Source organism: Globicephala melas, chromosome 10 (genome assembly GCF_963455315.2).
Source record: "Globicephala melas chromosome 10, mGloMel1.2, whole genome shotgun sequence".
In the NCBI taxonomy this organism is placed as follows: domain Eukaryota; kingdom Metazoa; phylum Chordata; class Mammalia; order Artiodactyla; family Delphinidae; genus Globicephala; species Globicephala melas.
The window spans coordinates 35912957-35927011 of NC_083323.1; the positions used below are offsets into that span (position 1 = coordinate 35912957).

Consider the following 14055-nt stretch of genomic DNA (forward strand, 5'->3'; position numbering starts at 1 on the left):
CAACTGTACTTGCAGCCATTAGAGCTGGAACCAAAGAAAAGATTTATGTGTTACTCCATTCTTAGAGGCAAGGAAACCACATGCTTTTGAACTACTGTGACTTACTCTATCTCAACTGAGAAACAACCGTAATTCATTTCCTCAAGAATCAAATGTTTAAAAGGGGCCTTAACAATTTAGCAGATTTACTTGTCTAAATCCTTTGGTTGAGCCAATGAGACATTTTCATTTTACTCTTGTCAGTCCCATTATTTTATATTTCTTTTTTCTACTCAGAAGAGACGAATTGAGAAGAAACACTGAATTTCTTTACCCTCTGGAAACCTGATTCCACTTCACCTTGTTTTTCTCTCAATCAGCCTTTTAGGGGGCTTTTTCCCAGCTATCTCCTACCATATCTGTTAAAAATGAAAATCTGTATTTTACAGCTTTTTAACTCAGGCCAGCCAATCTGATAAGATATTATACTGGTTTTCCTTCCTGACTTAACTGCTTCATGTTACTTTTCATAAAAATCTGTACCTCTTTTGAAAATTTTTCATCTTCAGAAGTAATATGACAAATTAGCTAAGAAATATAAGATTTATTAAACAATCTCAAAGCTAGCTGGTTAATTGCAATTTACCATAGTTAAAGAAGACAGTCAATTAGAGGTAACCAAAAACTTAGACCATAAAATCCACAAGGAATTAGTCAAGTTTCACATGACTTAAGAGGTTTAGATTTCACTTAAATTATGAATTGTTTTCTTCATAAAATGATATTCCTTCCACATACTTGTTTCTTGAAATCTGCAACCATGTGAAGTTGAAATTGAAGTGTCAATTTTACAGAAATCCAGGAAAAAAGAAAAATTGTCAAATGTTGCATGGCTGAAACAACTATTTAGTTTGTGTTTTTCTATATCTAAATGGGCAATATTTGTCATTTGCATAAGGAGGCGTCGAATATAGGATGTGTGAGTAATCACCCTTAAGAGTTTCAAATACGTTTATCATCATATACACATCTTTTATATCTATCATTTCACATATTTACATTAGAAAAAGGCATTAAAATAAATGTTTTCTTGTTAAATTTTCCTTGGATGAACGCTGCTTCATTGTTCCTAATTATTTTAAGAAATTGTTTCCAAACAATTAAAAAGCATAGTCATGTTCTCTAAAGCAAATTGATACAGAGTTAATAAACCAACCATTCTAAAGAGCTGATTTGATTTTTAATCTATAACTTGAAAAAATGTAAATGCCTTTTAGCACACCAGCTATGCTGCCTATATGTTATCATTCTTTTTTATGTATATGTGCCCACTGATCTGTTTATCTATAATAACTTTGTTAGTCTCTGCTTATGACCTTAATCACTAAGGACGTCAGTGAGTAGGTGGTTTTAGGGAAGACTGGTGAAGAGTTTGAGATGTGGACAAATCACCCAGGTGGAGAAGTCCCCCACAGATAGGAAGTCATGGGGAAGGTAACTTAGAAATTCAATGACACATTTATTGACCCCGCACTATATCCCAGGTAGTGGTCTAGATTCTATAGAGAAAGGAAAATGAAGGCAGTCTTTGGACAGAACCTTGCAGAATGAATCAGTTTGGAGAGGAGACAAAACCATACAAGAGACAGCTGTGGAAAATGAGAGACAGTCAAAATTGTGGAGTGGCCTTGAAAGCCAGAGCGCAGGAATCAGTGGTGCCAAATTCTGTAAGAGCCAAAGACACACGGGGATTCAGATAAAGCCAGAGGCCAAGAAGGAAAGTGATCGTACATTGAACCACCTTGTAATGAACTAAGAAATGCTTGTTTCAAGCAAATGTTAATCAATAGTTTATAAAAAACGGTGCTTTAAACACACGCTTCAAAAATAAAAACCTTTTAAATATTATGTGGCTTGCTCATTAAAGCAGTCATCAAAGGAAATTTCCTTTTTCCTAAGCACAAAAATGCAAAGAGTTATTGTGAAATCAGCAAACTATGGTAATCAACTATGTCTAGTATTTTCCTGACATTATCAACCACATAATGAGGTAGGACTTGTAGTTTACATAGTCCAAATCAGCTATCATTTCTCCACTATCCAGATTTAAACCATAAATTAGCAACACAGTCACTGTGACAGGCTCTACCCATCGTCATTTGCATCCAATCAGTTAATGACTGGCAGCTGTCTGCAAGACCAATTACTGAAGGCAGCAGCTTTCATGTATAATGCTTCATGAGGCTTAAAATCATATTCTGTTAAAGTACACGGAAGACTGAAGAACTCCAAAATCTGCAAAGGCTTTCAAAGGAGGGAAAGAAAAACTAACTCAATGAAATAACTGTAATCTCAGACAACCTTACATAAGACTGGCTTTAAAGGGTTTCTAATCTTTGGCTAGGCTCAAATAACATCACAGACTTAGAAAAATCTACCTTAAGGAAGATGACGACCAGTCTCATAACTGCTAAAGGAGTCACTGTAGCCAGAACTATATTTATTAGCATGTTATAAACAGAAAAAATCAGGAACCTGGATTTTAAAAATTTTGCCTTGTAGCAAAATGGAAGCGTATGTCACACAAGGCACTCGTGGAGTCCAAAACTAACTCCACTCCCAATTCTATCCCTCTTATTATGGAGCATGCCTCAGTACCTGGGGTATCAACAGCATATTTCTCTTCCCTTAATGAAGGTACATTTTATCTCGAAACAGGTTCTCTAAACTCTTTCAGGAGAAGGATTATGACTAAAGTTTATTCGTCAGTGTATTCGTTATTGAATGCCCTCTCTCTACCAGGCACTGTCCTAGTCGCTACATATACAGCATTAAAAAAAGGCGAAACTCCCTGCCTTCTTGTGTCGTGCATTTTAATGGACACTGACAATGCATTCAAACAATAAACACAGAAACATGGAGAATATAGTATGTCAAATGGTCCTAAGTGTTATGGGAAAAACAAAGTATGGAAAGAGGATAGGGAATGCTAGACAAGGCAGAAGCAGACGGGTAGTTGCAATTTTTCAAAAGGTTGACAGTTTTACATACAGCACCTTACTGATAATGCAACACTGGACTGGAGACCTAGAGGAGGTGAGGGAGATAGAGGTGAGACTGTCCTGGGAAACACATTCCAAGAAGAAGCAATGACAAGTGCCAAAGCCCTGAGGCACGGGCTTATCTGGGATAGAGAAGGCACATCAAAGGGGGCCAGTAGGGCTGGAGTGAAGCAAGTGATGGCAAGGCTGGGAGATGTACAGTGTCAAGTCTCTGATTGTGTGCTTTGACTTTGGGAGAAATGGGTGCCAGTAGAGGACTGGGGGCAGTGAACACCATACTCTGGCTTACGTTTCAAAGGAATCATTAGGGCTGCTGATGGCAGGCAGATGCTAAGGATGGAAAAATGGAAGCAGTTCAGCTCAGACATGTAAAAAGCTTGGAACTCATCACTCCCATTCTTACAACAAGAATACACTAAACGAACTGCAAAACTAATGGCTTTTCTTGGGGACTTCCCTGGTGGCGCAGTGGTTAAGAATCCACCTGCCAATGCAGGGGACATGGGTTCGATCCCCAGTCCGGGAAGATTACACATGCCGTGGAGCAACTAAGCATGTGTGCCACAACTACTGAGCCTGTGCTCTAGAGCCCGCGTGCCACAACTACTGAAGCCTGCGCGCCTAGAGCCCACGCTCCGCAACAAGAGAAGCCACCGCAATGAGAAACCCACGCACCACAACGAAGAGTAGCCCCCGCTCGCCGCAACTAGAGAAACCCCGCGTGCAGCAACGAAGACTCAACACAGCCAAAAAATAAATAAATAAAATAAAAATTTAAAAAAAAATGCTAAAGGAACTGCAAAACCAATGGCTTTTCTTGGAACCATCAGTGAATTGAGGTCACTGGGCAAACCATCACCAGGAAATCTGGAGAGACTGGAAAATCCAGTCATGCAGAGATGAGATTACCGGGAGCAGAAACTGATAGGAACAAGTAACTGGCGATTTTGAGAGGAGTTGCTGGAAGCTGAGTTGTGGAAGAGCTTCAGTAAGAGGGAGAAACTCCTGGAGGCCACGGTCTTAGGGGCTTCTACTCTTTTGTGGGTTTTACCTCCAGGGACCCCCATTCTCACATTGAAGAGCCAAGAAACAGGCCTTCCTGGCTCTACCAGAGGAGGAGAAATATAAATTTTATGAAATAAGCCCTGATCCCTCTCCATAACAAAGGCCTACTCTCCAGGGGAGTGGCCTTACCCAGAGCTGCGGGGGACAGTCATCCCTATCACTCCCATCCCCTCTGGCCTTCCTGTCCCAATTAGGAGACACAGGGAAAGCTAAGAAACTTTCATAAAGGTTACAGCCCAGAGGCACCAGGATTTAATCACCAAATAAGAGGACACCTCCCTTCTCCTACATTTAACCAACACACTTACAGGTCTCCATTATAAAACTGGTGAATTTAAAGTGGAAAGAGATGCAAAATACAGACTCTGAGTTGTTGGGGAAGCCCAAAGACAACAGGGGAGACAAGAACAAGGACACCAGGGAAATACAATGCCTCTGGCACCTGTAGCTACAGCGAACATTAAACCGACGCCCAACTCAGAGCCAGATTAACATTAAAGCTCACATTAAGCCTATTTACCTAAGTTCTTGTTACCTGATACGTCATGTCCGACTTTCATAAAAGCATGCTAAAAGGCAAGAAAATAGAAGAGATTACTTCAGAGGTTTTTAGTAATAATCTGATGAAAGATGATGGTGACTTTGGCCATGATGTTAGCAGTGGAGGTGGTGAAATGTGGTCAAGTTCTGGATGTGCTTTTGAAGAGAGAGCAGAGGATTTGCTGATGAAATGGAGGTAGGGTGCAAAAGAAAAAGACGAGGTATGGAAGACTCCTAAGTATTGGTCAGAGCTTTTGAGAAAACGGAGTTGCCACCAACTGAGATGGCAAATGCTGTAAGTAAAGCAGCTGGCTGGGGCGCAGGTTGGGGAGGGGAATTCAGGAATTCAATTTCTGATGTCTCAAAAGACTTATACTATTGGTCAGCTGTGTACTCATTTAACTAATAAAATTTGGAGTACCTAAATACTATAGCACTTCTTAAGTACTAAGAAGGAGACATGGAAATATATCAGAAACCAAAGACATGCTTAATAATTGTTTTACTGGGGATTTCCCTGGTGGCGCAGTGGTTGAGAGTCCACCTGCCAATGCAGGGCACATGGGTTTGAGCCCTGGTCCGGGAAGATCCCACATGCTGTGGAGCGGCTAAGCCCATGTGCCACAGCTACTGAAGCCCGCGTGCCTAGAGCCCGTGCTCTGCAACAAGAGAGGCGACTGCAACGAAAAACCTGCAACCAGTGGCCCCTGCTCACTGCAACTAGAGAAAGCCCACAAAGACCCAACGCAGCCAAAAATAAATCAATAAAATAAATAAATTTAAAAAAATAATTGTTTTACTGAGTGAATGGATGAATGAAGAAATGATCAGTCATCTTAACCATGTCACCAAAATAACTTCAGCAAAATCGGAATCATAGTGTCAGCAGTACAGTAGCTAATGCTGGAAAATATCTAGGAATTTACGAAATGCTTTTGCTTATTCTGGGAAAGAGACTGCTAATCACACTGGCATCTCAGTATCTGCCCTTCCCTTCTTCAAGAGTTAATAAAATTTGGCTGGGTGCTTAGCTTCCCAAAATAAAGATAACATTTCTCAGCCTTCCTTGTAGCTAGGTGTGGCCAACAGTCTGGGAGCAAGCATGGTGTGGCAATTTCTGTGATACACTCTTAAAGAGAATGGGAACACCCACCATTTGCCCTTTCTCTCCCTCTTCCTGTTAGCTGAAGTGCTGATGTGATGCTGAGGCATCTTGGACCACTTGGACAGGGTGACACTACTGAGATGGCAAGGGAACAAAAGCAAAGGAGCACGGATCCAGAAAACCCACGGCGCCATCTTATCAGCGCTGGACTGCACAGGCTTAGATTGTTACATGAAAGAATAAAGTTTCTATCTTATTTAAGCCACTGTTATCTCGGCTCTTTGTTACAGTGGCTTAACCTGAAACTTAACCAATACATTTAACAAATCCTTAGAACAACCCTGTGATGAAATTAATATGCTGGCGTTTTCTTTTAATTCCTTACTGTGTATCTCTTTCAAACAGCAGGAAAATAAACTAGCAACATAGCTTTGTTTTATATATTTACATGTACCAGTGAAGAAAAACCAGCTCAAAAGCATTCTGTTGAGAACGGATTGCAACAATTTTACAGCAAGATTGGGGTTCAGGCATTCAATAAACTGTGCAGCACTCACTACCTAAAAAGCCACATGGTAAAGATTTTTCCAAGAGAATTGAGAAATTCTATGCTCTGTATTAGCTCAATTTTAATGTTTCTACTCCCATTAACATCTCTGCAATCTATTAAGCATTATAAGTACCAACAATTAGTCCCTTGGCTGAAAGAAATGAGCAGTGGTTCACTGAACTCTTGACTTAATTGGTAATCGATAGGGATGTCAGAGTTGTTTCTGGGGCATCTAGATCTTTGGATATATATATCCTGATACATATCAGCAGGCCATTCCATTCATTAGGAAGAGTTTCACACATTCAGTATTTGAATAACTGGTACAGAAATGTGTTGGAAAAAGCCCAGTTCAAATGCTATGCAAGCAACCATAATTTGAAGGATAAAACACTCAAAAGTGCCTTATGAAGAACAAGACTCTTTGGCACTATTTACTATGATATATTTCTACACTTAAAATGTACACTTATTTTCGTTCAACTGCTCTCTAGCTTCTCTCATCATTCATTGCCTAAACCAGAGAGATCACTGAATTAACAGCTTTTGACTATTCATTTATGCTTTAAAGGCGACTTTCTACTCAAGCAATAGATTCTGAGATTTACTAAAATAATTTTTTAAATCAAAAGCAGTAATGAAAAATATGCTCCATCTTCTCCTTGTATAGTGAAAAGTTTATTTCCTTAAGTGACTTAAGGACTTTCAGATAAGAATATGAGAACTGCTTGGCAATACCCAGATTATTTAGTCTCTGCAAAGCTAAGGGTGACTCACACTTGCAGGCACAGACACTGATACCTATAGACACCATGTCAAGGTTCAGAGGTGGCCTTACCTCCAAATCTTTTAAAGGTATCAGTGTAAGCCTCGTGGTATTTCCTCAGGCAGTGCTTGGAAAACAGAAGAGCTAAACTATACTTATGTGGGATAACCTGACTTTCATTGCATGATGAAAAGAGATGATGTCCGTGCCAGTTTTTTAGAATGTGGAAACCAAGCCTTTTTCTAAATTCTTACGATAGTCAGTATTTTCACACAATAGGAGCTCTAATTCCTCTGGACAAGTATAGTCAGAAACATAGGAGAACACTTCCCTATTCCAAATATGGAATGCTGGATGTTTCTAAAATAATGGTACTGCTCCCTTGCTTAAAAAAAACCAAAAATTATAAGTATTGAGTAAAAGAACCTCTTCTTCCTTAATACTGTGTGTTTTAAGGCAAGAAGCAAAGATATAAAAAGGCAGAAAAAGTAAACCGTCCAGGCAAAAGCATAAAATAAAATATTACCTTTAGCTGGGTTTACTTTTATCCCTGACCTATACAGCATTTCCTCATTCTGCCAGTCTCCGTTCCTGATCGCCGTCTTGAGTCCATAGAAAACAATTAACGTAGCTGTAGCATAAAAAATCAAGCTCTTGAGAAACCGCTTTTGGACTTTGACATAAAGGGCTCTCGCACCCACTGTAATGAGGAGGCAGAAGCCCATACTAGGAATATACAGTACTCGCTCTGCAATTACAAAGCCAACATAGAAAAACAGGTTCGTGGCAGGAACGAAGGGTATTATTAACAAAGATAAAGACAAAACAACAATGTTCTCTGTAGAAGGAAGCCGTGTTCTCTGTGACACATTATTTTTAATGCCATTTTCTACTTTGGATGGAAAGCTGGGCTTAATCTCTGAGTTCCGGTACTCCACCTCTGAATGGCAGCTATGTCCATTTGCATTCTGCTTGCCATTTGTTACAAATTTCCCGTTGCATTCTCTTTCTACGCTTGGGCTCTTCAAACCATAGTAGGCAAGGAGGAGGAGTCCAGTATAGAAGGCCACAGTGTGTAGGTTTCTCCAATCACAAATTGTTTTGAGCAGAGGCACGGCATCCATTGACCAATCAAAACTGAGGGTATCTGGGCAGAGCAACAGCCAAAGGTTCTTGGTTGGCAAGTAGAAGAAGGTGAGTGTGCGAGCCAGGAGGCTATCCGAATCAGCAGCTGGGTTGTCAGAGTTGGAAAAGCTTGGTGGTTTGTTTCCCATCCAGTATAAACGGGCACCCAAAAGGGAAGTTCCCCAGAAAGTTAACAAACTAATGCTGAGAAAAAGAGACAAGTTCTTCCTCTGAAACCAAAAGAGAGGGGGAAAAAAATTAAGATCATCATCAAGACAACATAGGAATACAACACTTAGAGATGAAAAATACTTTAAATGGACAACTAAAAACAGAGCATTAGGTTTCAAATACATGACTTCGTTTCCATCTCCTTTAAACATGCTTACAGATATCGTAAGCTTAAAAAAAATGGACTATGGAATTCTACTCTGCATATAACTTTTGATGAGTATCCTTTCTTCTTGTTGCTCTCTAAATACCAATAACCAAAACTTCAATTTCTTGACCTCTATAAAATGGGTTGAATACATTTCCCTCTCGAAACTGGTGTCAGGTCAAAATAAGACTACAAAGTGGAAGTACTTAGCACTGTATATGGGATATAGTACACATCTAATAAATGTCTTCTTTCATTTTATAGTTTAGATTCTGGGGAAAACAAAGAGCAGACATGCCAAAAAATATGGAGTATGACAGGATTCTGCATGCCTCAATCGCATTTAGCTACAGGCTTTTCAAAAGCTCACTTTATGCCACCTTGCTTTTACAAAAGACCTAAATTAGTACCTATTTTCATTAACAACAACAAACATGCAAAGAGGATTTTCACTTTTACAAAAAAGGTGAAAAGTGAAAATAGGTTCAGCATTTGTTTTTGCAGGGAGCCACCTACAGAGGCAGTGCGTACCCCAGTGAGTGGCACCACCAAGCTCCTTCCCCAGGAGCTATACTCAGCATCAAGCTGCCATAGCTTTAAACTGTTTCTGTGAGCATTTGCACTTTATCTTGATTTATCTGGTACATCCAGTTAGCAAGATGTGCCCTCAGGTAATAGCTTATTTGCTTTAAGCCATTTCGGCTTGCAAAAGGTTTCACAGGAACAATCTACTTTCGGATAGTAAAAACCATGGTATGCCTATGCCAGTCCCCATTTAATTGTCTTGAATCTCCTTGCAGAATTTATAAACTGGGTTTTCATCTGCTACCCTGTGCTCTCAGTGCCATCAGTGACAATAAACATCTAATAAGACTCCTCGTGAATCCTAAAATTTTCATGTCGATAACATTTTAAAAATAAAATGACTTTAATGATGGACTTATTTCAAGAGAAAGACAGCAAATTGTGAGAGGAAGGCCAAAGGGCATCCCTGTTAATGAGAAATTTCTGGCAAACTCTTTCAACATGAATAAGAATTTAGTGACCTCAAATAATTTAAGTCCTGAAGAAGCAGTGGGGAAGGGGGAAGGGTGGACACCATATCCCAACTTTAATGATCCACTGCTAATGTGATCTCTTACTGCACACATTCTGGCATTATATAAAACTATCTTCCTCAGACATTCAGAAATGTGCTTGGAACCATGCAAAGAATATGCCAAATATTTAGTTTAAAAAACAATCTATAAAAGGCAACAAAAGCAAAAATAAACAAGTGGGACTACATCAAACCAAAAAGCTTCTGCACAGCAAAGGAAACCATCAAACAAAATAAAAAGGCCACCTACTGAATGGAAGATAATACTTGCAGGTCATGTGTCTGGTAAGGGGTTAATATACAAAATATATAAAAAACTCATACAACTTAATAGAAAAAAACAACAATCTGTTTAAAAAATGGACAGCGGATTTGAACAGACATTTTTCCAGGGAAGATATACAGATGACCAATAGGTATAGGCAAAGGTGCGCAACATCACTAATCCTCAGGGAAATGAAATCAAAACCACAATGAGATATCACCTCACACCTGTTAGAATGGCTATCGTCAACAAGACAAGAAATAGCAAGTGTTGGCAAGGAAGTGACGAAAAAGGAACACTTTTGCACTATTGGTGGGAATGTAAAGTGGTGCAGCCACTATGGAAAACATTTTTGAGGCTCTTCAAAGAATTAAAAATAGAACTACCATATGATTCAGTAATTCCATTTCTGGGTATTTATCCAAAGAAAAGTAAATCACTATCTTGAAAAGATACCTGCACACCCATGATCACTGTTCACTGCAGCATTATTTACAACAGCCAAGACATAGAAACAACCCAAATGTCCATCAATGGATGAATGGATAAAGAAAATGTGGGACATATATACAATGGAATATTATTCAACCATAAAAAAGAAAAGCCTGCCAATTGCAACAACACAGATAGACCCTGAAGGCATTACGCTAAGTGAAATAAATCAGACAGAGAAGGGCAAATACTGTATGATCTCACTTATAGGTGGAATATTAAAAAAAAAAAAGCAAAACACTGAGCTCATAGATTAAAGAAAACAGATTGGTGGTTGCCAGAGGCAGGGGTTTTGGGGGGATGGGCAAAATGGTTGAAGGGATAAAGGTGGTCAAAAGGTAAAAACGTCCAGTTATAAGATAAATAAGTCGTGGGGATGTAATGTATAGCACGGTGACTATAGTTAACAACACTGTATTGCAAATTTGAAAGTTGCTAAGAGAATAGACCTTAAATGTTGTTGTCACAAGGAAAAAAACAGAAATTTTTGTGTCTGTGGCGATGGATGTTAACTAAACTTACTGTGGTATTCATTTTGCAATACATATATGTATCAAATCATCATGTAGTATATCTAAAACTAATACAATGTTAAATGTCAATTATACCCACCCAGAAAAGAAAAAAACCTTAGTCCACAAAACAATATATTTTGAGCATGTACAAGTTCTATTAAAACAGTGTCTGCATTAAACTGTCACTGGCCTCTCCTCCTCTGACTCTCCCTTGTTCACCCCAACTCTAATTGCTGGAAGCCACAGAACTCCTCATGGATCATCTGCTCCATCTCTACTCTGAACTGAATAATCTCAGCAAGGATCGTGATTTTAAAATTTATTAGTAAATACTAATGACACCACCTTAACTTTCCTTCATCTCCATGGTCATTTATCCAATTGCCTGTTGGGCACAGTCATAGACACCTTAGGTACCTCAGACTCAAGATGCCCAAAATAGAAACTGTTCGTTAATATCGTATCACAGTAACACTAAATTCACAGAATTAACTGCCTCAGTGTTTTAAAAACATCTGTGGCAGACTTCTGCTCAAAATTAATTCATGTAATGTTATATGGAATTTTTAATGGTTGGGGGAGTAATATGTTCATTCATCACCGAACTTTCAGTTTCAGGTCTGCCCTATCAAAATGCAATGTTTGAAGACTCATTTTCATCTAAGAATAACTTTTGAAAACTATTCTTTTGCTCCCCTGAAATTCTACCTAGCAAAAGTCCTAAAATTTCTTGATTTTAGGGGAAAAAACGCATAAAACCATATGTTAAAAGTTGTAATAACTTGTTGGATCAATCACGAAACTGAGTATTCTTAGATTATGCAAGAGAGAAACACATCATTTGTCAAAGACAAATGAGGCCAGGTATCAAGGTATCATAAAGGAGACAGATCTTGGAAAACAATTCAACTTTGAATTTGTACCAAAGTCCATTTTGTAACTAAGTATTAACCAAGTGTTCTAAGTGTAATTAGGGCCATTCTATTACAGAATCTTCTGGTGGGGGTAAGCAGAGAGGATGAGCAGAAGGAAGAAGGCGTTACAAAAAACAAGCTGTAATCAGGCAAGAAAAGCAAGGGAGTAAGAGAACCTTGGGGAGGGAAATTAATCAGGTTTCTTTGCTGGCGTGAAACTCCAGAAGAAGTTAGCCTTAAGAATTACATAATTCTATCTGATTCCTAAATATAGAAATGTCATAAGGCAAACCTACCCTATCCATTAATTTTTATTTTTTTTTGCGGTTCGCGGGCCTCTCACTGCCGCGGCCTCTCCAACTGCGGAGCACAGGCTGCGGATGCACAGGCTCAGCGGCCATGGCTCACGGGCCCAGCCGCTCCGCGGCATGTGGGATCCTCCCAGACCGGGGCACGAACCTGTGTCCTCTGCATCGGCAGGCGGACTCTCAACCACTGCGCCACCAGGGAAGCCCTATCCATTAATTTTTAATAAAAGCATCATTATATTGAATTTTAATAAATTTCTATCAAAATAAAACAAGATTTAAGATATGATAAAATGATTCTAGTTTAATAATGCTGGAAGAATATTTAAATATACTAAACTACAAAACAAAAATGTGAGTAATGAAAACTATTCAACGATAAATACTATATAAGAAGGCTAAGTGCTGAGAAAATGAGAAAAATGAAAAAGCATAAAAATAAAATACTAGCATGAAGTACTTTACATTTTAAAACATTTTCACATATAGTCTCTGATTTAAACAACTGACATAATAACTAAGATCAAGAGACATAAAGGTTGTGAAGTGAGATGCTCCATACACTCATTCTGCCATAATGGTGAAGTCTACAAGGGCTAAATAAATTACACTATTAAAGGAAAACTGAGCTAACAGGTAAAAGAAAATTGATGTTGAAATGTTTAAAGTAGAAGAGTTTCTAAAGCCTTGTGATAGGCTGATACTTTAAAAAAGTGGTAGCCAAAATCTGAAATTGCAACTTTCAAGTCTCTTTAATGCCTTCTCACAGAATTTTGTTTAAAATTATCACCTATAAAAATGGGATTCTGATAAAACCAAATCTCTCTTCTAACCTCACATTCACTATTCCTGTGGAGATGGCCTTAAAAGGTGAAAAAAAAAAGCATGAAAAGATTTTATTTATTAATTTTAATCCTTACGTTCTGATTTATGGATTAAATCAAATTAACAATTTTTTATTGAGCTACAACTAGGAGCCAAGTGACCATACAATTAGCCTAGCATTTCTGCAATGTTTTGTTCTTGGCTTGGTGCGTCAAATAGATTCAACACAGTTATTTCAAAGATAAGCCATGAGAGTTCTGATGAACTGCCACCATAGACTTGAAAGTCAAAACTAGTAAAGTTTTGACTTGAAAGCCAAAACCACATATAGAAGATGAATTCCAAAGGCTGGGAAATTTAAACATGATCTAAGTATAACCTTTGATTGGGAGCATTAGAAAATGATTGAAATTTAATAGCAAAAGCATAATCAGTTCATTCAACACATCATGAAGGCTGCTTTATGTGGCAGACACTCTTCTTCTATGTGCTGGACATACACCTGTAAGAAGAAATGAGAGCCCATGTGCTCTTGGAGCTTTGTGTATTCTACTCTGCCTAGAAAAATACTTTGAAAGGAGAAAAATCTTAGTGTTTTCAATGATAGTTTTCAAACCTAAAGGACCATCAATATCAATTGTGAGCTTTTAAAAATACTGATACCCTAGTCTGACTAAAATCTCCATAGGAGATTGTAATATAGGCAAGGCTGAGAATCATCACATATTTGCACAAGTCTAATTCTTATTACTACCACTAAAAATACTGTTGGACTCTGGCTTTCATTTCACAGTCTAAGGCATATTTTCCTCATTCTAAATGAAGAAACCATAATGAAACATAAATAATGCTTGCTTTCAGTCTCTGGGACAAATTGAACTCAGCATAATAAATGAAAGTCAGGCTATAAAGGAATTGAGGTCTTTGGAATAAGTAGAATTCAGGGTTGAAACATTCAAGTCTTGTTGCAACATTCAGAAGACAGAGGGTTTGTTCTCAGAAAAAAAAAAAGTGAGACTTCTAAGTATGAACCACAAAAAGCAAATAATCCAAGAGTAAATACAGA

At 38.4% G+C, this 14055-nt stretch overlaps 1 protein-coding gene across 3 annotated transcripts in view; it reads right to left on the reverse strand.

The window, feature by feature from the left end:
• TMTC2 (transmembrane O-mannosyltransferase targeting cadherins 2) overlaps positions 1–14055 on the reverse strand; it is an 852682-nt gene that overhangs the window by 642235 nt on the left and 196392 nt on the right. For all 3 annotated transcript variants that reach the window (XR_009565442.1, XM_030856453.2, XM_060305966.1), the window contains one exon: positions 7594–8422. Coding sequence is in view for 2 of the 3 variants with exons in the window: in XM_030856453.2 (XP_030712313.2) it covers positions 7594–8422 (829 nt within the window). In the remaining variant the exon portion in view is untranslated. The remainder of the gene's footprint in view (positions 1–7593; positions 8423–14055) is intronic.